Raw genomic sequence first — 27,161 nt, forward strand, 5'->3', positions numbered from 1 at the left:
TGAATTATCTGAAATCACATTGTATCTATTCCTCGATGTAACTAGGGCTTTATATCAATGGTGCCAGAGAGAAACTATTAAAAAAAAATATTTAGTGGGCTGGCTTTCCTACCCAGCCAGCCAAATGTATGAGAATGTGGTGTTGGCTGGCTCAACCATTACTGCCCACTTGAATTGTGCCAGGCAGTGCCTTGGCCCGAGCTCTCTTTGTGTTAGCAGCATAACTTAAGACCAGCACAGCGCCATCTTGCCTTTTTCATTGATATTTTCCTACGGGCATATGCTTAATCTGGATGTGGATCAGTAGGCAAAAACATGCATTGAAATTTAAAAAACACTACCCACGAATTTTCAAGGTAGAAGCTGACTGAAAATACATAGTGGGTCATTCCACTTTCCATTTAACCTTTCAACTGGCACTTCCCCCTTAGAAAAATGCAAGCGACACGTGTAATAACACTAAAAGGATGGTAAGCAAAACACTTCAAACTATTCGCCAGTGTCGATTTTTTCCTCTATTTTGTAAAGGCCACGAAAGTGATTATTTTTTAGCCTTCTCTCTAGCTTCTGTGAAAAGTGAAAAATATATTATCACTAAGTCGTAGTATGGTTGCCGACAGATAGTTCTACAGAGCTTGCTCTGCAAAACCAAAAAGAACTACCGTTTTGCAAAAAACTAGAAGAAAAGCACTATGTTGCTGAAATTTTTGTAGACTTGAGCATTTCATTACACAGGGCGATCATTTTAAAGTTTTACGGAACTTAAAAAAAATTATTCGAGGAGGGGGACATTACTAATGAGAAATCGAAACACATTCTTAACTAATTAACAAAAAATTACTAATGAACTTTTTAATTACTTTATGGCACATATTGCGATTTACGTATTGTAGCCGGTAAGTTTACACAACGCATTAATTAATTTCCAACATGACACCAGTTTCGAGATATTATTTTGCAAAATGTGGGATGAAATACATGGGTGTTCCTGTTGATTTTGTGCTTCAATGCATAAGAGAGTGTGTTGTTAAAAAAGTAAGTGGACCAACAGTGCATTTTGACGGCGAGTTTGATGGCGCACATCTCCAAACTGGTGTCATTTTGGAAATTCATTCCAAGTGGATATGGCTGGTAAATTCACCAGCTACAATTTGTAAATTGCAATTTGTATCATAAAGCAATTATTTAATAAGTTAATTAGTACTTTTTTTTTACTTATTTGAATATGTGTTTCAATTTTTCGTGCAAGTAATGTCCACCTCTCTGAACAATCCAGCTCAAGGACTCGAGGACTAGAGTTACGTTATGCAACAGATGATCTTAAAAAATTCCATAAATCTTAAAAATGATCGCCCGTATACACCATGTCATTACAGAACACTTAACTGAAGAATGGACACTCCCATAGAGCTATAAGGATGACATACGTTTGTCTTAATGAACAAGTGTATGTTACAAGAAAAATTAAAGTTCCTCACTATAACACAAACTGCAAACAGATCAAATGCCTATCGTAGCCGATCCATTTGATCAATAACTTTTCTGCGTGTTGTTATACATTTCTTGTGGAATTCTTCTACTAGCAACATCATGCACCCTCTGAAATGACAATTTTAGCTGTTTGTCATATTAGACAATTTTCAGCAGGTTGGGGAGTCTGGAAGAATAAATCTTCTCAACTGGAGGTATCGTCGAGATTGGCCTCTGGTTCTCCTAGCGTTTTTTCAATAAAAGGACTCAAAATTTGCGCTTTGGTGACTTGGCAAGATCATTTTTAAATGACAGCAGCAGCGAAGACACACAAGCTTTTGTCGTGCTGTCCAATTTAAATTGGTGTACACCTTAAAGATACTGCCCCATATGTTAGCTCCGGTTGGATGCAATGATTGTACACTTTTCTTTTCAGCGACTGTGGTAAGCGCCCAGTCAGGATTTGGTAATGCCTGCCATATGCACTTCAACCCATTTTTATTCTTCTGCAAGTTTCCTTATCATGATCAGGCTCCCCCTGTGAATAATTGACATAGATAAACATACTCCTGTACTGACTCTAGAGGCTGACTAGTGATCCTGAATCCTTGTTCCCTTGCCAGGCTCTTGAACATTATCTTTGTCTTATGCATATTAATCTTCAACCCCACTTCTTACACTTTCTCTGTTAAGGTTTTCAATACTTTCTTGTAATTCGTCCCCAGTGTTGCTGAACAGGACAATGTCATCTGCAAACTGAAGGTTAAGATATCTGCTGTTGATCCTCACTCCTAAGCCTTCCTAGTCGAATAGCTTGAATACTTCTAAGCATGCAGTGAATGGATGGAATTGGAGAGATTGTCTCCGTGCCTGACCCCTTTCTTGATGGGTAACTTTCTACTTTTCTTGTGGAGAACCAAGGTAGCTGTGGAATCTTTGTAGATATTTCCCAAGATATTCACATATGCCTCCTGTACTCCTTGATTACACAATGCCTTTATGACTGCTGGTATATCTCTACTGAATCAAATGCCTTTTCATAATCTACGAAAGCCATATAGAGACGTTGACTGTACTCCACAGATTTCTCGATTACCTGATTGATGACATGGATGCAATCCATTGTAGAATATCCCTTCCTGAAGCCAGCCTGTTCTCTTGGTTGATTGAAGTGTTGCCCTGATTATATGGTAAATTATCTTGGTGAATATTTCATACAATACTAAAAGCAAACTAATCTCCCTTCTTATGGATTAGTATAATATTGGCATTCTTCCAGCTCTCTGGTACACTTGGAAGTTGTAAGGCATTGTGTATAAAGGGCCGCAAGCTTTTCAAGCATATCTCCTCCATCTTTGATTAAATCTACTATTATTCCATCTTCTCCCGCTACTTTTCCCCGGGTCATGCCTTGCAAGGCCCTTCTAACATCATCATTAGTTATAGAAGGAGCCTCAGTGTCCTGTTCATCACTACTTCGAATGAAGCTAGCGTAGCTGCTGGGTACTGTACAGGTCAGTATAGAATTCTTCTGCTGCTTTTACTATATCATCGAAACTGCTGATGACATTACCCTGCTTATCTTTCAGTGCATACATCTGCCTTATCCTCTGCTAAGTTTTCTTCCGATTTCATGCTGTGGCCATTTTTTACTGCTTCCTCAATGTTTCCCTGAGTTATAATTTCAAATATCCCTTACTTTCTTCTTGTTGATCAGTTTTGACAGTTCGGCGAATTCCATCTGATCTCTCGAGTTGGACCCTTTCATGCTTTGTCGTTTCTTTATTAGGTCCTTTGTTACTTGGGAGAGCTTACCTACTGGTTGCCTTGGTGCCTTACTCCCACTTCAATTGATGCTTCTGTAATTACCTCTGTTATCTCATTACCTCTTATCTGCCTGTTCTAAAGCTGCATATTTGTTTGCGAGCACCAGCCTGATTTCATCTGCTTTTACCCTTACTTTGTCTAGGTTGGCCTGTTTCTTCTCGACTAATTTTACTCTTTCTCTCTTCAAATTGAGACAAATCCTAGACCTCACTAACATATGGGCGCTGCACTTTACTCTACATAACACTTCATCCTGCACTATGCTGGGGTCGGCAGAGAGTATGAAATCTATTTTTCTTGTTTCTCCATTAGGGCTTTTCCAGGTCCACTTCCTATTACTGCGGTTCCCAAAGAAGGTATTCATTATTCGCAGCCTACTCCTTTTTGCAAATTCTACCAACATCTCTCCTTCAGTGTTCCTATAATCAATGCCGTAGTTGCCAATTCCTCGTTCCCCAGCCTGCGTTTTTCCCCCACTTTTGCATTGAAGTCACCCTTCATTACGGTATACCGAGTCTGCACCTTTCTCATCTCTAATTCAATATCTTCATAAAACTTTTTTTTTTCATCATTGTGACTGGAGGTTGAAGCGCAGGCTTGTACTACCTTTATTGTATACCTCCTGTTCAGCTTTATTGCGAGTCTGCTACCCTCTCATTAATGCTGTAGAATTTATCAATAGTGCCCGCTATGTCCTTATGGATTAGAAATCCTACCCCGTATTCTCTCTTATCTGGAAGTCCTCTGTAGCTCCAAATGCAATGTTTCAAATCCTGGAATAAGCATCAACTAGCCTATGTTTCTCCTCCAGCTGAATCTTCTACCAAATGGATGGATGGAAAACTTTATTTTGGTCCATTGGTTCGCGCTAGTTTCCTAGCCCGAAGCGGGCCGCTCCCACGTTGGGACCGAAAGGCATAGCCTATGTCTGTTAAAATTTATGTCTAACACAACTTGCATTGCCAGTAGAGCACATTTGAATTCTTGTGATGTTTTAAATGTGTTTAGCTACTGCCCCCCTCCCTTCCCCTTTGCTCCTAAAATTGAACATTTACACTTCTTTTGTGGCTATAATACTCTGAAACACCTACAAAATTGTTTCCTTGAGACACTTTATGTACAAATTGTGCATGTCAAGATAGTGCATCAAAAGCAAAATCACCAATGAAAATAATGACATTCAAAACATAGCATATACTTTATAACATTTCTGGTTGGACCTTTGCTGCAAATCTGAATAATATGTACCGGCTCTAGTGAAAGTAGTTGAAAGGTCTGGGTGTTCGCTTTCAGAGCCTGTATGTCGTCAAGTAGCGGGTTTCACCTCTAATTGTTTTAGACTGTTTTATTTTTCAAGTTACTGGATGGGTGCTTTCAGAGTGTGCTGGGCATGAAATAGTTGATGTTTTCAGATGTGAGTTCTTGAAAATTCTTAATTTGTTCTGCTCCCGTTTGCTTTAATGATTCTGAACATGCTAACGTCGTGAAACAAAATTTCTAATGGCCAGAATTGGATGCATCTGAAGGGGACATAATAGGAGAGGACACAAGAGACAGGTTCTTAGGCTTTTACAGTATTGTGCAAAGTCTTGCACTCATTCAGCTTGAGTGCACAATATTCAAAGACAAACTTGCTGCAAGAGCGCCGTTCATACTGGTTAGTTTTGGTCATTTCTCAGGTGTCTCTACAGTAGACAGCCACAGTAGACAAGTCGTTTGTTCAATACTTTGCTGAAGATCTGATAACAGGCAGCCCTATTTGTATTAATAAGCTTTAAAATGTATTGAAAATGCAACAGGCCAACAAAATTGAAAGATTTTCTCGAGTTAAATGCAAGTTTAATTTATCGAAACTGAACTATTGTTCACACAGAAAAGGTACTGACACAGTATATTTACAAACACATATTTATTAACATGCTGTCCATCATAAACTATATCGACACTCAACAAACCATGCTTGGAAGAAGAATGAATCTTGCTACCAACTTGTACACAGAGGCCTAAAAACACAAAACAAGGTAAGTTGAAAGCCTTTGTTGAAGCCACAAGCAAAAAAGAAAATGAGTATGGCCCAATCACTATGGTCTCGCCACACTACTGTAACTCCTCTAAAAGTAATAAATAAATAAATGCAATCACAACAGGCTTCCAGGATTACTGGAGCCTTGTACATGGCCAGAAATGAGTGAAATAGAACAAGCTGGTGCACGCGACTTGAATTGGCATGCACTTATTTATGAAGCATAGTTTACATTTGAGACCAGCATTTGCTTGTACTTCAAGCTGCCTGCAGTGACAAGCATGGAAGCCTTAATAAACATTTACTAGCCACTATAGCAGTCTAAATAATGTGGCATGCACCCTTTCGGATTTCTGCATGCCAACTAAGCTGCAACAAGACTTATTTCCTAATGCTCCCCCATTTTGGGAGAGATCTGGCATACTGCAGCAATCAGGCTTGACCCCAAGAACTCGCTTGAGCAGATGCCAGCACTATAAAGCATATGGTGCATTTCAGGGGAAACAGTTTCCCATTATTTAAAAAAAAAAATTGTGTTTGTGACGAAATGGCAACTTTCGCTGGCCGAGATTCACAACAGTAGTGGAGATCAAAACATGCACGAAAATCACCTATGGGTTCTGTAAGTAACCTTGGCTAGTTGGCATTTTGAATAACTAACTTTACTGCACATATTCCAACTATGGAATTCAAGGCAGCCACTGCTGGTGGTATGTCTTCCAAGTAGAAATCCAAACTTTAGCAATGGTCCCAAGGCCTCCGTCACCACATTTGCAGTGGAATGCCACTCATCATTTTCCCAGAAAGCATTCCTTAAGCACTGCAGGACATAGGTAACTGTGCAGAACGTACATTTTGTGGCGGGTTTTCAAAATTAACACAAACCTAAAAAGTTTGCATTTCTAATGATTCCTACCACGTGGACATGCCTTGCTGGCTCCAATTTTGCCATTTGAACAAGTGCTTTAAAATATTTCAAACATCAATTAGTTAATCATCATTTGGATTATCACAAATTATGATGTCCAAATTAGTTTATCTCCAATTTCCTATTTTTTATAAGTGGAGGAAACATGTGCTATATACAGTCAAGCACCTCTACAATGAATGCCTCTACAACGAAACCACCTGTATAAAGCAGGAACAATTCTGCCCGGTTCTATTGTTAGCTGTGTGGTGTGCTACTTTTACAACCAAGTGACCTGTATAACTAATGACTTCGGAGGCCCCAAGCACTTCGTTATAAAGGTGTTCAACTGTATTGCCTCATACCTACAGCACAGCATGCAGCACCTGCTGATAGTAAGTCCAAATTATGCATCTACAACGCTTCAATTGCAACTAGCTAAGTGAGTACTAGTTGTGTTTGCTGCTAACAGGTGCTGTTAATGACCAAGTCAGCAGCATGGCATTGCTGGCATCTGTGCTAGACTAGTGCTCACGCATGTTTCAGGTCCAATCTAATGGCAAGAAACTCCTTGTAGAATGTGGAAAGAGGCTATCTTGCGTCATGTCACATAGCTTTCATGGGACGGGAACAAAGCCGTGCACAATAGAGCCCAAAGTCTCAAAAGGCTTGCTGCTAGCAAACACTCCAAAACAAAATATGTGAATGGTTAAAGCAAATATGATACACAGTGGACATATTCTGGGCAGTAGTACAGCTACTGCTGCTTGTTGGTAAAGCAGTTATATTGTTTCCTTGGCTTTGCTTCTCAGTTTGATCTTGATTTTTTTAGAACACTGCTATACAGTAAAGATAACAATCTGATACGAATGAAATAGAAAAGCATTGCAAAACTTGTGCTTTTAAGAGAAAAGAAAGCACTCAGTTATTATCGGCATCTCCTCTTCACTTGAGAAGCAGGTGTTACATCACACAAAAAATCCTCACAACAAATTATGTTGTCCAAACATACAGCACAAAAAGTGCGGTCATTTTCACTAGCGAAGCCCAATTTATCACTTCGTTTGATACATGCTTCTGAGCAATGAGCCACCAAACAATGAGAACTTGTCCCGTTTCTGTTCCTATCATGACAGTGTTCATTAATTAGGCAATATTGAACAAAGCACATGTTCAAAATGTGTAAAGACATTAGGCCAAACTTACTAGCTTGAGATCACAAGCGTGCTTGCCATGCAGAGCCAGAATGTCAACTACTTGGTGTGCAAATGAGAATGCAAGGCACACAATAACTACAGTAACCTACCAATATATCTTGATACGCATTGAGCTTGCAACATCACAGATGCCAATTGGCTTTCTTTTTCTTTGCAGCAATACTGTCTCCAGCTGTTTAGAAAAGTCACTGAAGAACTTTAGTCAGCACCACATACATTTTAGCGTTCCCATTTTAGCTACATACCAGAAGTGCGAAAAGCAGTGCTAGTGGCGATGTCTGGTGGCCCTGAGTTCAAACCAGAATGTAGTTCTTGTCTTTCATTCTTATCCTGGCGGGGATAGGTAAAGCAATGGGACGTTTTTGTCACTGCCAAAGCATTTATGACAGCAGTCAAAAGCACACAGCCACAAAATACATGCAGTATGATTGAGCACAGCATAGCAAGACATTACTGCCAGTGCTGCTGTCTTGCAGCTTCGTCATAGTATTCTGTTAATACAGTAGCATTAAAATTTACATGGATCAACAAAACCTTTTTCTCATTCATTTTTGCACGAGTGCTGACCACGCATGCAAGCCAAGAATAAATGACACGGCACACAGAGAAGACAGCGAAACAGGCTGCAACGTAAGCATGAAAATGAGAGAGAGAGAAGTCAAGGTGTGAGAAATTAGTGGAATTAATTTTTGCGAGAAGTTTGGCAGTAGTACGAATGCTTCCGACAACAGGAATCAGCATGGCTATCCCGTGTTCAGTGTTTCACCCTATGAAGAGAGATTGATCAGCCTGGTCAGACTTTCAGCATCTTGGCTTCGTTTTGGAGCAAACGCATCTTGACTTTGATTTCAACGCAAGCCTCCCGTTCTTTCAGGATCTTCTGGCTCAGGTCCATTGCTTGTTCCTACATTAAAGGGTGAAAAAGAGTGGCTGATATATAGGGTTACTGAAATCACTGGTCTCTTCTTTCCATATCATTCTCCAGCATGAAAACATTGGCAGGTTTTGAAATACGTAATCACTTTTCTTACTTCAGCTTTGCATGAACGCTTTTGATACATTTATTTCACGCACTTTTCAGCAACTGATTATTTGGCCTCTTTGCAGCCACGATACGTCTGCCATTAGCAATTCATTTCTCATTGACAACGTGCATGGCATATTTTGGCCATATCTGGCCCTTGCACCACAAAACACATCATCACGACACATGACGTTGACCTTGCAAGGCTCCTTGCATATTGGAGTGGATGTAGGCTTGCAGCTGCTCACCAATCATCATCTTAGCTCTGTGGTAAATTGCTTTTATTTACCTTTTTCTTGGTTAAAATTGAACGTCAGCGAAAAAATTTGGTTTACATTGTTTCCTTTTTTTTTTTCGGCATACACGAAAAACGTTGAACCTTAAGATATAACGTAACTGTGCACATACAGAATGATAAATCCCAAATAAATATTGAGCCTAATAACTTGTCGTGGTTTCTTTGCAAGAATCACTGCAAAGTTTTTCCAAGAAGCCTCACATCAAGCCGAGAGACAATGAAACTGGTCACTTACCGAGAGATGCTTGTTTTCTTCCATAAGCTGACTGAGTTCTTGTTTAAGTTCTTCTTCACCATCCTGGAAGCCACTCAGTAAAGGAATGACATTAACATTTTCGCTCAATGGCTCCAGGCCCAAAAGCATTTGTAGCGATGCTTCTTTAGAGGGTCTGTAAGATACTTATTGTGTGAGGTAAATTAACTTGCCCAATTGTTAATGTCACTCTTTTGGTTTTACGTGCACAAGCTGAACTAGCAAACTGGAGGAATACTATATTGTAGCCATGTAGCAAATGGGGCCAGTTCGTAGACATTCATAATGGAACAGTACAAAAGGACCAGACAAACAAAAACACAGCACTTGCCCAATCTTGTTTTCTGTTTGTTTGCTTCATTTGTGCTATCTTCTATAATTCTATAAAAGATATTAGGTGGCCATACAGTGGGAACACATTCTCCACCCTGTTCTCCACAAGGAGCTATTAGGGATGTCATAGTAGGGCAGTCTAGATCAATACTGACCACCTAGAGTTCAGACTGCACCTAAACCTGTAAGGTTAATCGGCAAGCATTTTTTTTTTTTTTAAGTTTGCCCTGAGTACATGCTTTCTGTGGGACGCATACAGATATTTTAACAATTGCCTACCTTTTCACATGGCATACATTGTTGTCATTGATCACATTGACATCGCCGCTAAAAGCTGTTTTTATGGCGCGACCATGACAGTGACTTTTTCTGAGGCTTTGCTGTTGCCGATTTTGCCTGCAGCATGCTTCAGGAAATGATTGAAGCAAGTACTCCTCTGGTGTCCTTTCACCATAAGCCAACTTTCAAGAGAATAGTCGAAGACTGATGAGCGAAACAACATTTGGGCATTGTTTGTAGTACTAAATAACTTTGCATTCAGCAGACATTGAAAAGTATACTGGAGGGTATGCTTGCAGTCTTACGCTGGCAGAAGAGGACACCGCAAGGGTACCTTCAACCTTCACAACTTCATTTTTGCATGACCTATTTTGAAATACTGTGCCGCCCCCATCTTTCAAATCTTTTAAAACTTTTTCACGAACAGAATTTATTTTCATAAAACTTCATGAAACATTTGTCAAATTTTAGAACGAGCCCAATTTTGTTAACTTTACGAAAAATTTGGGAGAGTTGGCATGTACTGAGCATCAGGAAACGCAATGAGCACAATGGCGGCAAAGATGAGCCACGTGAATGCCACAAGATGCTTGTCTGAAGCCAGTGTCTCTGGATTACGCACTTGAGCAAGCAAAAAAAATTAAAAAATTGCATAGCTTACACTGGAGGTGCAATGCTAGAGAGACAGCGGAGCTGATGGGCATCTAGCTAGCCCTGGCTTTTGAGCTAGGCTAAGAACTACCAAGTCATCCCTAGCCTTTTCCGGAATTTATTGATTATTGATCGATTATTGATTAGCTATTGAGTGGCTATCGATGATTGACCAAGCATAAGTAGTCCCAACCATCCTTAGCTAGACTTAGCCAGGCTCAGCTTCGCTAGTTCATAGGGGTATGTGCCATTGCACTTGAACCGTTTCTGCACTACCGCCAGGATCGGCCCACATTTTCTGTTCCCGAATCACAGACTAACGGCCGGCTTAAACAGCTCCATTGTTAAAAGACACATTTCGAAGTTCCGTGCAGTGCACACAAATTCACACAAAGATAATTGAATATGCACATCTTATGAACTGCCAACTTTTGTGCACACGCTCAGCTACCATCGCTTTCCACTCGGCAATCATGAGAGACTTTACAGGGAGGCACAATGAAAGCACTGTCAATGACTGCCACAAAGCTCACCAGAAAGCACTGCCCCCCAACGCAGAAATACTAACATATTTCTTTCCACAAAAACACAAGGATACACTCTCACTTCCTTCTGTTCCAGAGCTGCTGCCATCGGCTGACTCAACAGAGTACTGCTTGTACCTGCATGGCAAAGTAAAGAGCATCAATGCTGAGGGCCGGTACGCACATGTACTCGTAACAATATGAGTACACAGCTGTCCAACGAAAGGCACCCATTTCTCACCAGTGAAACCTTAATTAGTGTCTTTATAGATCTACTGAGGGAAGCTTACCTGTAACTGAAAAACTCAGATTTTCCTGCACAAAAGCACAGGGAACAGAAAAGCTGTGAGTAGGCAACTTACTTTGAATGAAACAAATCATAGAAGAGTCTGTTGCTGGGCCTGTTGGTACATACTTGTACCAACAGGCCCAAATTTGACATATATACTCTGATGACTGATGGAGGCAAACGTTTTATTTGAGGTCTCTTTCTTTTTCCCCACAAATAATTTTAAAAAATTGTGTAGTTTTACATGCCAAAACCACCATCCGATTATGAGGCACGCTGTAGTAGAGGACTCCGAATTAATTAGAAGGTCCTGGGGTTCTTTAACATGCACATAAATTTAAGTACACGGGTGTTTTCTGGATTTCACCCCCATTGAAATGTGGCCGCCAAAGCCGGAATTTGATCCCGCAATCTCGTGCTTAACCGCTCAACACCATATGGTGCATTTCTGCCGTGGTCTTCGCTTTGAGGTTCTGTATAAAGTCCAAACACGGTAACGTCATCGCCGCGCGCCATACGCTGTATGTGCGAGTGAAAGCTTGCAAGGGTCAGCCGACGATTGCAGCTCAATCCAATCTCGCGCGCGTGAGGGAGAAAGGCAGGGTGAAATCGTGCTTCTGTCGTGCATGAGGCATGGCAAGGGAGGTGAGAAAGTGGGGGCATTCGGCGGCGGCTGCGCGGGCGCCTATCTTGAAAGCGATCTGCGACGTGGAGAAAGTGCGTGTCCACATGGGCCTCGTCTTCAAAGCAATCTGCGATGTGCTTTTGATGTTTAGTTCACGTTGACGGTACGACGGCACTCTGGTGCTGTGAAATTGAGTTTCCGCCATCATCGAGAGAGATGTGTTCATATTTACCTGTGCATGCTTTACACTGTGCTTGTTAACTTAGTAAGCGAATGTTACAACATTATACAACCGATAAAACTACTATCCTTAGTTTGTATAGTTGTCTACTAATTTGCAATCGCAATGGATGCTTCGTCTATCGGGTGAAACTGTGAGATTCTTTTTTTTTTTTTTCATTCCGCCAGTGTGCTTGCGGTCGTGGTGTTGTCATAGTGCTCTGTTCGAAGATGCCGTCGTCGCGGCAAGTGAAGATAACCGATTTTTTGCTGCCTACCCACAAATAAAGCCTGTCTGAGAGTGTGTGTTTGAGAGCATCGTGACATAGTTCTTTTCCGGCCGGTAAGTAGGTGCTAAACTGACATTAGCGGTTAATCCATACATCGTTTAGTGCGTACCTAAACATCGTTCCCTGGCCGACTACGTATTAACGAGGTTTGACTGTACTTGCAAGAAAGACGAATAGCAAGCCCAACTCATGCAGCGCTGGTTTATTTTTCACGCAGCCAGCAAGACGATTTCAGCTCGTCTGTTGCTCTGTGCTTGTTGCAAATATCAGATAGGGCAAGGAGCCTTTTGAAGTAGTGAACATTGACTTTGTTTTGTTGTTGTGTTGCCAGCCGCCTATTTCAAAATAGCATGCTAAGTGGGAAGAGTGAATGCTTCGAGTCTAGTTGGAAAGAAAAAAAAAAAAGCATCGATTCAGAGAGCTCAGCTTTTTGGAGTGATCAATTTCACAATACAGTGCGTTGTGTTGAAACATTTAACGAAGAAAAGTGAAAACATACAGTGAAGCCTAGCTGTATGCAGTGAAGCCCACTTTCATTAGTTTTTTTTTTTTTTTTTTTCTAATAAACACTGCTTTTCTGACAAACTTTTTGCTTGGTCTTGTTTTATATGATTAACAGAATCATTCGTACGAAAAAAAATTCTGCCTTTTTTGCTTCTTCACTTGTTAACTGTAAAGGGTTAATGGAGCTTTTCGTGAAGGAGAGTTTGGCGATCTCCCGTGACGGCTGAAGGAAGTACTCTCATTCCCACGGTGCTTGAGACAAACTCAAGAATTCAGTTTTGTTTGCATTAAATGCACTTCTGTTTCTAATTACAACAATTTTCGTTGCATAATCGTATAACAGTTCAAGTATTGTTTGATCACATTTAAGCTTGCTGCTGCCTATAGCCTATCCTCTCGACTCAGAGCGCCCCTCGATTGTACACACTGGTGCCATCTTATTCACTGGAAGGGGTTGTGTCATGGCTGTGCCCTGTCATCCTTTGCAACTGTGCACAAAATGGCCAGTCTGCAAGGTTTGCAGCAAGGAAGGCTCGCAAAACTGCTGGCACAAAATGCTATGGTCAGGGCACACGATTACAGCAACAACCGCATAAGTCAGCAGCCATGTTGGGTAAGCAGAAGGTTGCCAGCGTCGCTGTTAGCATCGCTATGTTTATCGCGTGCACTCTACTTCTTATAGATGGTGAACCGGGTGAGCTTCAGTTGTCAGACAGTGCTCGTCCCGTCTTTCTCCTTCTGTGCTATCGTTTACTGTGCGCTGCTATCAGGGATAGTGAATTGCACGCATGAAAGTTTGAAAGTAGATTAAAAAAAAATTTTTTTTTCTGGAAACAATAGTACGTAAAATGGTGTTATGCACAATCAGAGATCAAATATTTTTCCATGAACCGAAAAGTGCCTAGTGTGTCCCTGGTGGCTTTTGTTAAAAGCTTGTTGGTGGCCGTGTAGCAGGACCACAAATCCTTCGAGGTCAAATTCGTTTAGGATGTCTCGCACTCCGTTATCTTAAAGAGAGTGCACATGTATTACTCTATGCCTTCAAATCCTCTCGTGCCATTGATGGCATTTTCATTACAAGGCAACAAGTCGATTACTATAATAGGCCAGCAATAGACAAATTTCGCCATGTTCAGAGAGGATGCGCAGTTGCCCTGTCGGCACCAGGATGGTAGCGATCCCCGACACTTGCTTGTTGTGCTTGGGTTCAAGGCAACATAAGATGAATGCAGAGGACAATGCTCCTATGAATTATTCCAGCGAAACTTAAGTGAAGTTGAGGCATGGGTCTGCTCGACCCCACTTCCACTGTAAAATCTCTCTATTCTCACCTCCCTGCATTTCGATCTCAAGGTGCAAGTGGGTTAGCCATGGTACAAACACAACACACTTCTAAACACAGTTGTCCTTCAGCCCACTTAAGACTACTACAACCGGCATACTCTGTGGCACAGGTCGTGTAGTGACCTACATCACGAAATGAGCGGCCCAACTGCACTCCTTCGTCTTAAGTCACAAGTCGCGTCATGTTTGGAATTAAATGCTCACTTGGCCAGCTTCTCGTACTCGTCGATCTCGCTGCGAAGGCGCTCAGCCTCGGTGCGCTCTGCAGCAATCTTGCGGCGCAGCTCGTCACCCAGAGAGAGCAGCTCCTCCTGATGCACCAGCAGCTCCAGCTCCTCGCGCCGAAGCTGCTGCATTTCGGGGTCCGTCTCTTCCTCGGGAAGCTTGGGGCGCAGAGCTGCCAGCAGCTCGGCCGAGGCTTCCAATGTGGCCTCTTAACGGGGCCAAACAACAAATTTTGCAGCGTACATTTCATCTTATACTCTTTCTCACTCACTATTACTCTCAGTGCTGCTTCCTTCAATGGTGACAGTTAATTTACACAATTGAGCTTCATTACATTGAAGCCTGGTGTAGCCGACCTTGAAACGCAATATGTGAGACAATAAATATCGTTTAGACTACTATAATGAAATCAAAGACACATATAACATGCTATTGGGTATAGCAAAGAAATTAAAGGGTTGGAATTAAGTTTGAAGGAGCTTGCTGTGATGCGCTGCTACTGAGAGAAGCATGCACAACCGTTACAATTACACAAGGATCCTCGTAGCATTACTTCATGTGTTGCAAACTTCACTCGCTTCAGTAAATCACACCTTTTGTTTTCAATGTGGATTAGCCCATGGTACGCACCTGACAATGGCCATAACCTCGTTTAGTATTTTTACAATGCCTGCCCAATTTGTAGTGCAATGCCACCTTCTCAGACCAGTTGCTAGAGCACAGATAGCATTCAACATGTTTTGCTTCAACTCCTGAACTTTCACATGCAACTCTACTAGGCATGTGCGAATATTATCAGTATAGACCACTTATAACGTAACCGCTTATAGTGCAGGACCGGATATAGTGCGGCCTTTTTAGACTCCCGTTAATTTTCCCATAGCACTCCATGTACATACACGTATCGCTTATAGTGCAGTTGCGGGAAACGAAATACCGGTTACTGTGCAGCTGCCTGGGAGTACGGAAGTCAGCGGAGACGGTGAACGCTCCCCTCAAACGGGCGCCCCAAGGAGTGCTCGAAGGAAGAAAGAGAGACGAAGTGGAGGAGAAGGGCACATGGTGCGAACGAACAGCTAGTGAGGCTGAAACCAGAATCTTGAGTGCGAGTCGTGAAATATCACGGTGAGCATAGCGAGCGAGGGCCACGAAACTGCCAATGCCGGCCAACGCTCGCTTCATGATATCGGCAAATAATGAAACTTCAGGGAGTGGGCGGCACCGGCACGGCATGGCGAGGGTGCACGCGGAGACCGTGGAATGTGAGGGAGGAGGGCAGCAGGGAAGCGGATTTCGCCTCGGCAACTCCGTCGCTTCGGTGGCTCCCCTCGCCCTCCCTCGTAGCTCCCTCACTTTCGACTGTCACCGTGCGCGCCCGCCGCCGTGCAGCGCTCTAGCCCGCCCGGCGCCAGCTCCCCGAAGTTTCGTTTTCTGCCGTTATCGGGAAGCGGGCGTTTGCCGGCGTGGGTAGTTTCGTTGGCCGGCCTGGGACAGCGCCGCTGCTTCCCTCTGCGCCGTAGCCGCAGCGTTCGAGGTCAACACGTGACTAGAAAGTAGAGGAAGCATAATGGAGAAAGAAGGGTTCACTGCCATTTTCTACACGTGGCTACGGTAGCGTGGCTGAGACGTCAGCACGTACACGCATGTTCCGACGCATTGCAGAATCGGCGACCTTGCCATTTGAGAGAGGGTGAAATCTCCGCCGCATTTTTTTTCGTTCTTTTTTTTTTTGTTGTTCACGCGCGACATTGAGGGGTCTTTCCTAAGCTTTTACTCTATGGTGGTGCACGTTGAAAACACGTACAAACAACAATTTTGGTTTGCATGGTTTCGGTTGGCTCATAGCCAAGGCAAGTCACAGATGAAGGATTCATTAGCAGTTGCCAACTGATATTTATGACCCACTACATCATTCAAATGTTGCCATGGCACTGCCACCTACTTTACTGAAGCAAGTTACAGTGGTGATCGAAGTTTCGAATGCCATACATTGTTTCAGTCTGTTTTTCGGACATGATCCACGCAAACAATGCCGGAAAAATGATGGCTGTGAAGAAAGTAAGTGTCATTCAGGTTGTTTGCTGTACTCTCATTGACAAGCTGGTTTCTCAACTTTCCAAAAACCATACAGCCACTGCGAACAGATCAGTGCTGACACAGCCCCAAGGTGCGTTGGTCTACACCCAATGAAACAGTGCTAATTAGGCCGAACAGCCAAGGCAGTGTTGCCTGATAAAGCTTTGCCACTGCCTGTTGTGGCAAATTTTCGCCATAAGTTTGCCACTATATGATATGTTCGTGCGAGTGATAAGGCCTGCAATCACATGCAAGGGTTAGACCGAGGGCTGCAGAAGTAAAGTAACATTCAGGTCTGTGGGAGAAGAGCTGACAACTACAGTGAGTGTACCTACCAAATTCGTCTGTCCGCTTGCTGGACGGAACAGGTTAAGCGTGCATGTAGGCAGAGTGCATCTAGCTGAATTTGCGCAACACCGCCTAAACTGCTGGCATCATGCAGTCTCAAGGTCGCACACGACATCTGCACTTTGCAGCATCACGATGACATGCAACACACATTGAGCTGTGCGAGGGGCAAATGTGAAACTCCTTCACGGTCTCAATGACAACTTTGACGAAAGCCTGCAAACGAATATTCTGTACTGCTGGCACCGTAAAAAATACTGAACCACTAGCGTTCTTGCATGAAATTATTTGAATATCAGCACTTTGAAAATATCCATCTTCTTGTCAAGATGGAACTGTTTCCCCCTTCGCAAGTAAAGGTCCTTTTTGATATAAATATTTACATGCATTTGTCAACTTCTGGCTGTTGTGTAAAGAGCTTAAGCAAATTGCATAACTATTCAGACTGTTTGCTTCTAAATTATTTGATCCTAATACTATTCACTTTGAATTCGCTTCGAACCAAAAGATTGATATTCGTACAGGCATAAATTGTACCAGCAGTCATAACAGCACTAAAAGAAGGTTCCCATTGCCGTGATTGCATCCTACAATTTGTGGCTGATGTCTGGGGAAGTGGTGCACTCTAAGTGACACCTGGTTTTATGGCAACTGTGCAGGCATTGTAATTATACTGGAGGCCGTACGATGGTTCTCACATCCCAGAACAGCACGCAAGCAGCAAAGATTACCTTCAGTCGCGGGCTTCTCAAATCCCTCTTCCTTGAGATCACCAGTAGCATGCATCTCTCCACTGCCGACGACATCCTCCTAGACATAACACACACTGCCATTAGTGCAACATCAAAGCATACTAGCAAGCACAACCTATTGCAACTAAGTAAAGACTTGTCACCTGTTCTCGGCAAGCTGCCTTACTTATGATAGGCTGTATGTGCATGCGAAGAGTTAGGAAATAAAAATTGGACTAGAGACTTCCTGAAAAAGCATTTGAAGGGACCTAACGTCAATGGTTCCTGTTTTCCCCCAGGCAGGCCTCTTAAATGAGTAGCCATGCTGCTAAATTTGTGTGGTACCATAACGTTACATACAATTATTTTGACCGTTATATAGCTCCGGCTTTGTTTGGCCAAGCAAGCGGAAGTGCATCATGGCATAGGAGGCTGCCTTCAAGGCTGTCAGACCTCACTTTAACATATGTCACAGGAACTAAAGCGGCATTCACGCAGAGATGAAATCCCTTGCTTCACATTGGGGAATGAGCATCGCCAGGGGATGGGATACGTTTTGCTGCGCTGGAACAAAACATCCTCCTTTGGTGAAGGAGACAACAGGGATATCGCGGACTAGTCGAGCAACCTATCCCACCGCACTCACCAGCAGTATAGGGGCGGTATCTAAATTGCTTCTGCCTTCACAGGTGCTTGGCAGTCGATCGCTTTGCAGTGATTGTTATTTAGTGGCATGAGCACCTGCTGGCATGTCGAAGCTCAGCGATGAAACAACTTTGTTTTTCATTTCACTCACCACAGCATACGTGCGCCTGTGCATACGCTCAGTGTCAGGAGTATAGGCTGCTAAACTCATCTGCCGACGTTGACATTTCTCAATTGCCGCACCACACCCACACATATAAGCAGGGGAGCGGCGCAAAGCAGCATATATCATGGCTCATGACGTCATGCTTCCCTCCGTGTCAGGGGCTCCTTCATGTGGATACCACTTAAAGAACAAAAGAGTGAAGCCTCAGTGTGGTCCCATAGTTGAACAGAGAACTTGTCTTTGTCGAGACCTTCGTCTAGGTTAAGGCCCGTGAAAACAAAGTGTCGCAAAGCATGACTTAAGTGCTTCACTTCAATAAACAAAAACAAATACCGTATTTACTTGCATAATGAACGCACTCGTGTAATGAAAGCCCCCCTCCCCCTCTCTCACTTATCCGATCAAGAAGTGCGTTTTTTTCTTTTCCTCGCATAATGATCGCACCCTAAACTTGCTGCCGTGAACTAGGAAAGACATGGTACGATTCGGCATCTGATGTGGCGTTCGGTGGGTACAATTGTGTCAGACGCCGAAACGTACCGTGTGTCTCCTACTTTTATTGTGATAACAATTATATGGACACTCCATGTGCATTTTTGCCATCGGCGCCGACGGTCATGGATCAATCTTCCGCGTTCAAGGGAGGAAAGCGGGGGAGGGAAGGGAGGGGGGTGGCGCAGCAACGGCACATTGCGCGGCCTTATCTTGAAAGCGATCTGCATTGGCGGCCGAGTCAAGGTGCGATGCTGGCTTATACCATTGTGAGTGCTCTGTTCTCGCTGCTCAGTTTGCATTGAGACGATACACAGCACGAAGGTCACTTCACTCGTTGTTACTGACGCTCTTCCTCATGCCAGCGTTTGACAGCGAGTGTCCGCGGTCATCGTGTGTGATTGTTCATGTTTGCCTGTGCATGCTGACACCATGCTTGTTATTTGACATAGTTAGCGAATGTTTACAAGTTTATACGGCCGATAAAACTACTATCTTTACTTCGTATAGCTAAAAAAAGTGCATTCACTATGCGAGTAAATACGGTAGTTAACCTAATGGTTGCTGTGCCAAGATGCCCGATTACTGTAACTAAAGATGGCAGTTTAGATAGACTGGTGTCGCTGCTTCACAACCTTGAAACATGCAAAGTGAAGCAAAGAAAGTTCACAAGAGCAAAGCAACGCTACCGCTTACAAAATGCAAAGTTCAGTGCTTTCAAACATCAAGAATGCAACATCACAGATAAAGCGTAAAAAGAAAAGGCACAGCCACCAAATTGCAGTAAGTGCTACACAGTAAGCGTCACACTTTTCCTAAACATGGACAGCACGCAAGCAAAGTAAGAGTGCATAGCCAACAAGAAAAAGCCCTCAAGCAAGCCTTTTAGCCAGGCAGTGTTCATTCACAGAGATGCAACAAACTGAGCGCATGCAACAACTGCAGTATGGAACGCCATCTTCAGATCTAGTGTCAGAGAAAACAGGAGGGCCAAGCCACAGCAGAGGCACAATCCCGAAGTGACAGAAGATCCGCCGACAATATGCACCCGAAGAATGGCTGTGACAAGGACGCCAACACTGCTGGCACTGGCTGCAACAAAGGTAATGAAAAAAGTGTGCAACTGAGAAAACGTCTACAGGCAAGCGGTCTTCATTTGTGGAGGTTGCAACAAAGCAAACTACATGCAAGCCCAGCTGTGCAGAGCGCAGTCTTCAAGCGAAGGGGCCGGAGAGCACAGACAGGCCAGACCACAGTGGGTGCATCAAGTTGCGGAAAGCGCCCACCTGATGAACCACGACTGCTTCTTGCAAAGGAGCTGTCATCACCATTGGTGCCACCTTTGGGATGGGCTGATGTGAAATCGTTGGCACAACTCTCTCCATTTCGGAAGCAGCCGGTACTTCGGCTTGGACTTGGCTACTGGGGGCAGACTTGGCCGTTGTGGCTTTTAGCTGTTCACTTGAAGGATCCTTGGCAGGGGCTGGTTCGGCAGGAGGAGGAGGAGCGACAACCGGTGTCACCACGGCTTCGGGTGGCGGCTGCGGTGGAGTTGGTTCTGCGGCCGCTGGTAGTCGAAGTCGCGTGTCGATTTTCTCAATGGAGTCTGTTCGCGTGGCTTCCACGGGAACTTTCTTCACTTGTCGCAAGACGCGCAACTGTGCAGTGTATTAAGTGGGTGGGTAACAGTCAATGTGCAGGGTTCTTTCACAGTATGTCAAAATTTAAGGGCCAGGGTAGACCAGGCTTTGGGCAAGAAAGCTAGCCAAAGGAAATTTACATATTTGTGCATGCCTGTTTAGGCTTTTTGTAAGTCTTTCTGCCTTGTATAATAATATAATAAACACAATAAACATGTCTTTTAAAATAAATTTAGGCATTGATGTTGAATTTGGCTTAATCAATATGCTACATTTCTAATTATCTACCTAAAGAAGGAGAACAAAATTGTCCCATGCAGTGGCGTAGCCAGGAATCTTTAAATGGGTGGGGTGCACCCCCCCCCCTTCCCCCTGGCTACGTCCCTGGTCTCGTACAATAAAATTGCACACACTTGTATCGTAAGTCTTAACCGAAGTCCTTGGGTGGTCACATTAATTTAGTAAAATTCTGACATTGATATAAAAGTAGCAGAAATAAGTTTATTTGGGAAAAACCTGTACATCTTATTCTACTGTACTCATGAATTAAGTTAGATGAAGTACGGTGTGAAAAGAAATTCAGGAAACGACTTATAGTCACTTGCAGAACTGAACTCCTCAGTGCAGTCCTCCACCTTGTGCAAGTAGCAGATATCAAGCACTCCAACAATATAGAAAAGTGCACCTAATATTTTAACAAACTGCTTTTTCAGTGCTTGAAAAAAAAAAAATGCAAGAGACATAACTTGTAAGTTATGCCTGGTGCCCAGTTTATTAAGATTATAAAAAAAATGTTCATTGCCGTTCAGTAATCTCATAATTCAGTACCTTCTTGGCTTCAACAGAGATTCTTCAGTAATGAGCATCATCACATCTATGATTACACTTTGCTAAAGCATTATTTACTCTTTCAAACTCATAATTGCATGTGCCACTGAGGTTCTTGAAAAAAATAAAATACATGCTGGTAGTATTTTCCTTTCATCATTATCATCAGCATGAATTAATTTTACTACAGGGATAAAGGATCTCCAGTTACTTCTGTCCTGCATAACCAAACCCATCCTAAGCCCCATGAAACTTGTTCATCTCAACAATGCATCTAATCTTCTGATTTCATTTCTCCTCCCTTGGCACGCAAGCTGTGCCCCTGACCTCCTCAGACTCGAAGCCCGCTCAGGGGCATACATACTTTTCAAGCCAGTTCTTATTACCGACTGGTATGTTATGAACATGAAAACACAATTTTTCATTTAAGCATCTTGGTTAGGATGTGAAAACACTATTTTTCATTTAAATATCCTGTTAGGTGCCAGAGGCAGCATCTCCATGTAAATGGAGAAAGTAGCTGTCTCCTTATTATTTTTGTCATAAAAACAGTTTTTATCAGCTAAAAGACACAGATGAAGATCTAACATTGCATGGTGCATTGGCTTGGCGATGCTGCATCCTATATTTTTGCATCAACTCACAGTAATCGAGAGGTATTTGATGGTTGCCTTTTGTCGTCTGTGACAACAACACAACGGCCTAGACCGAATTGATGAGAATTTTCACAAAAACTTACAGCGGTAATACACCTAAACCACTTTCACACAGTTCTGCATGCTACAGACTTTAAATAGGGGTTGGATATTTTATGTAATTGTAGCTGAGCTAATCCTGGAAAGGAATAAAAGCAATGTACCCAATTGGGTAAATTATCTGTACTGCACATTGCACGACTTTCCTAACTCCACTTCTACCACTTAATGTCAACTAGATTATTATTACCCATGCTTTATCACTAATCTGTACTGCTGTCTTTCTACCTTTAGCTTCCCTTCAAGATTCTTTGTAATCTTCAAGTACCGGTCCCATGGATTAGCTCTGGTAGGGTTCAGAGATTAGATACCTTTCTTTTCAAGGCTATTGACAAGCTGCTATTAAAAAAAGACATCATAAAATGTCCTGGAACAACTCACTAGTGGAGGGCTCCACATTAATTTTGGCCACTTGGCATTCCACACGCACCTAAATCAAAGTACACAAAAGCTTTTGCATTCTGCCTCCATCTGAAAGTGGCTGCCGAGGATGGACACCAAACCCTTGCCTTTGTGCCCAGCAGTAAAATGTCATGGCCACTGACGACTTGGGAGTGCTGCAAAACATGCTACAACCCATTTTTATTCTCCGCAATTCCTTCTCATTTTCTTCGGCGTCCCCACTAACATATTTCATCAAGATAAGTGACTTAAAGCTGGATTCACACGACAGGACGAATTGCCTAATCAGTCCACAGACGAGCGTGTTATAGATGAGTTGCAACAATTCATGCCGCAAGCAGGCCATCAGCAGCTTCCTTTTGTACGACATGATTCAGCAGCACTGAGTTACGTCTTGCTCGTCTGCCAACTATGCCAACCTTCTGTCCCATGGCGTGAATCCAGCTCAGTCAGAATCAAGTCACTGCCACAACTCACCTTACGCTTGAGCTGCGTCACGACGCGCTGCACCTCCCAAAGCTGCTCTTCCTTCTGTGGATCCCGGAGGCCCGCGTTGAGCTCGGCATGGATTTCGCTCAGCACTTGCTCCTGCTGGCTCAGCTCCTCCTCTATGGCTGCTGGTGTCTCAGGCAGGTCCAAAGACTGACGCGACGAGTCAGGTCGGATCTTCTTCACATATCTGTGCCAGCCGAAGAAAGAAAACAAACCCATCTGCCCAAGTCTTATCTACCGTGCCTCCAGATAAGATACATGGAACAATGCCATCGCTGCGCTCATGCAGCAGTGAGACAATAGTGTTTTATCTCGTCAGGCTCTCGACACCTTGCTTGCAAACGGAGCAGAAGAGAGATAGACAGTGCATTCCCCATTGCAATGATGACGGACGAGGGGCAGTCCAAGATCGAACAATGTTAAACTTTACGTGCGTGGCTGCAAATTGCAACAAAGGACAAGCAAACAGTTCTTTTCTTTTTTTTTTTCTTGCCCAAAACAGAATGCGTATTCTGCTTGCATGGATCACCAACAAACCAAGAGAGCTACATTAAATTGAATAATGCATACAGGTACCAATATACAATAAGCTTCTTTTACACTGTTTCACATGTGGTAGTATCAAATAAAAAACTTGCACCAGCAATGCCAAACAATTGCAGCATCCTTGAGCGCATTTAAAATGTGACATCCAGGAAACAAAAGTCGCGCTCTAGTGGCAGCTCCAGCATGCTTGACAGATGACACAGGTGCACGGCTGAGCTTCCATGGAGTCAGAAGTCATGTTCCAAAACTAAGTATAGAATCAGCCACAAGGTTTCTGGAGCCTTGGAGCAGCTCAATAGATTATTACTGCAAATTGAAAGAAGTGCCAGTGACAAAGCTCCAGTGTACCTGATGACAAACATGTGCATTCAAATGTGCACAGGTCAGCAAATATGTTCGCCGACTGACTGATGGAGTTTGATGTCCAAAAAGCAACACCTGGGCTATAAGCGCTGCGGCAGTGTAGTGCTCCCGATTAATTTTGAACATTTGCAGTTCCTTAACATATGCCTAAACTAAGTACACAAGCATTCAATGCGACCACCATGATCACAAATCTAAACTATAACTTAACGCTCCGTAGAAGAGCGTCAAAACCACCGAGGCACTACATTAGGTATGTTCTGCAGCTATCCATGGAGCAGGGCACAAGCTTTCCAGAACCTGTATGCAGTTCATGGAGCCACCATTACTTTTATGCTGTACTTTTAGCACATATTCGGCAAGGGTGAAGATGGCTTCACAATAAATGGATAAAGTACTGTCCTTGCAGACAACAAGCAACATTGAGAATGCTATTTCAATGGCAATTCAATGGTAATAAGCAGGTGCAGGTTCTTTCCTCGATGCATGGTGCTTCAGCTTACTTGATGATTTTCACATCCTTGAAGAAAATCGGTGCATGTGAGAACAAAGCATGGAGAACCCTGTGGCTGATCTGCATGCTCGGGCTCAGCACAACGGAGACATTCTGCAGGTTCATCTTGTTGTGCTTCTCCTGTAAAGTAATAATACAGGAATACCGGTATTAAAACAAGTGCTTTCCACTGCACATCTTACTTGTGATAGCAAGTTATACGTAGTGTTTGCACTTGCTCGTGTAATCTTGTCAGTAGACTTTTATCTGTCTTATATCTAAACATGCGACAACAAAGAGGTGGGAAAAAATGCAAAAGTGTGCAGAAACCTTTAAGGAAACAGCCGTCATTTGCCAAGTGCATGCTGAACGGTGCAAGGATATTGCACCGCGGAAAACGTATAGACTTTACCAAGGTGTGTATTATCTGTGCCTTGCTATATAGAAAGTTCACCAAATGCACATGAAGCAGTGTTTGATGAGCAGGAGCACATAAATCAGCAGCACCATGTACCAAAGAGACTTGAACTTGCTACGGAAAGTCCTTTCAGTTGCAAATTTATAAAAGTGCCTTTAGTTTTATTTGCCGACTTCTTTCTACTACCAAGGCACATAGGCATTAAAGTGAAAAATCATCGTAATATGTTTTAATAGCCTTCTTGTTTCTTATGTTAGCGAATGTAACAATTTCTCAAACAACCATGATATGGGCAGAAGGTTAGTTTGGCGGCTGCTAGTTCAGATGATAAAAAAATAAAAATATGCATTTGTACAACATGTGACAATTCCAGCTTTGACACTACGACGACTGCATGAATAAACATTGCAGCAGAAGGAAAATAAAAAGAAGACTTGCCATGCGGATAAGATTGGTCATGTGCACAAACACCCATGACAGCAGGAGCCGGTTAGGTGTGGGCAGCTGCTCAATCAACTTCTGGAATGGTTTCCACTCGTCTCGTCTCATCTTTGATGGCTGCAATGTTTGAAGCAGTTTCCAGCTTACACACTAAGAATAGCGTACACAGGTATGTCACAAATATTTATCAAACGCAGGAACCATAAGAAAGCTACCATATCTGTACAGATAACACGACAACTATAATTCAATAGAGGACACTTGACATCTGTGAGATATTCACACTGCAATGATGTACAACATCAGTTTTATGTTTACTGTAACACAAACAAGCAGTACACGGAGATAACAGTATGGGCATTTGATGTGCACATGTAGTTAAATAAACTACAAGTGCCCAAAAGTTGGGAAGGAAGGGGGAAGGGGTCTGTTACTTTTGCACACAGGTGTTCTTGTGCTGTTCTTTTTCTTCATATCTCACGCACAATTGCAGATAAAGCAGTCTGTTCAGGACTAAGTGTCGTAATTATGATTTATGTGCCAAAAGATGCAGCGGGACAATGTATGAACCCCACTAACAAAGTTTTTTTAAGCAAGAGATGCTCTCCAGAGAATATGAATGTGTTCATTCTTCTCTCTTTTATGCATGTGTGTCATTAAGGGATACACATTAACACGAGGAAACAGACTTATTAAGAATGAAGTAGGAAGGATGCAGGGCAGACACAATGTGTGTCATGGACTACAGTGATGCTGTTGCTTCTCTCAATACATACTATACTGTTACGTATACGAGTGCTTTTCATAATAAACCCTTTTAGTTGAGAGTTTCACGATCCATCAGTTTCTCCATCTTTGCCTTTCTATTTTGAAACACTGGTCATAATTATGAACCTGTCTTTTAAGCTGACACAGCAGCATCTATTACCACCCTTGGTTGCTTTGTTAGCATTTTAGACTCAATAACAAACATCTACCAGCTTGCCCTCATTACAAGTCTGCAGTTACCTAAGGATACCACTAATGCCTGCAAGAACAAAAAATTAAAGGTATTGCAGCTTACCAGCAGCTTCCTCAAACTTTGGGCCCAGCTCACTGGTTAGCACTGGGTCTGGCAGCTCACGGAGGAACTGCTTCAGCAGGCTGGCCACCACTTGAGGCCCATGCTCACTCAGGCAGACCTGCTCGTGCCGGTTGTAGGCCGCCCGAAGCTGTTGCACAGTCGACTTCACACCAGACATCCTGTAGATGCCCTCACAGGTCATACCTGCAGAGCAAGAGAAAAGATAAGAGCAGAAATGCCATAATGATGCTTCAAACGTGCAAGGTAATATCCATTACTGCGATGCATGCCTGTGCAGGCCCATCAGCATTAGCTCAGGCAAGCATTGCACTAATGGATCACCAACTGCGCTTCGCAAAATTTCCAACAGGAGCATGATGCGCAGCATCAAGGGGCGAGACGGGCACGTGCAGGGGCTCCAGCATTTGTGCTGTGGGTCCACATGGATGCACCTCTATGTAGTCTATTTTTATGTCAAAGATACATACTGTGAATGTATGTACTCCTAAGCCATTAAAGTGCCATTAAATGGGAGAAGCGCAAGACCCAACTGCAACCTCTGACTTCAACCTCTGCCATAGATGACCCAGTCAATGGTATATGACACAACTGCTAATCAGCATCTATGTGTGCCAACATTTCAGGTACATGAAAGTGTAAAGAAAGAAACACTGCCAGTTTATATGGCTTCTAAATGGTTACTTATAATTAGAAAGTGTGGTTCTTAATCACTGACCATGTTCTTCAATGTAGTCAAGGCACTCCCGCACAATAGCAGGCAACTCAATGCCGTCATCAGACGGGTTCTTTTCAAGCGCAGTCAGTAAGGGAACGCCAAAAATAGGATCCTCTGAAACAGAAACACAGAGAGAGAGAGAAATAACATTTATTAGCACCCGTCAAAAGGGTGACGGGGATCCGAGGCGCAGCTTCGGTCCCAGTCACAGAAAATAATTTAAT

General features: G+C 43.1%; 1 protein-coding gene across 1 annotated transcript; it reads right to left on the reverse strand.

The window, feature by feature from the left end:
• Window positions 1-5,189: 5,189 nt before the first annotated feature.
• On the reverse strand, window positions 5,190-27,051 carry LOC119434874 (ralA-binding protein 1-A-like; the record flags this gene model as incomplete). Its single annotated transcript, XM_037701918.1, is given in 12 exon segments — window positions 5,190-8,348; window positions 9,002-9,064; window positions 10,881-10,944; window positions 14,282-14,510; window positions 17,458-17,536; window positions 20,047-20,418; window positions 22,863-23,064; window positions 24,290-24,420; window positions 25,136-25,219; window positions 25,221-25,255; window positions 26,202-26,405; window positions 26,938-27,051. Coding segments are annotated over 12 exon segments (1,688 nt in total), but the record flags the coding sequence as incomplete, so codon positions are not given.
• Window positions 27,052-27,161: the final 110 nt, after the last annotated feature.

The sequence above is a fragment of the Dermacentor silvarum genome, unplaced genomic scaffold, assembly GCF_013339745.2.
Source record: "Dermacentor silvarum isolate Dsil-2018 unplaced genomic scaffold, BIME_Dsil_1.4 Seq3, whole genome shotgun sequence".
In the NCBI taxonomy this organism is placed as follows: Eukaryota; Metazoa; Arthropoda; class Arachnida; order Ixodida; family Ixodidae; genus Dermacentor; species Dermacentor silvarum.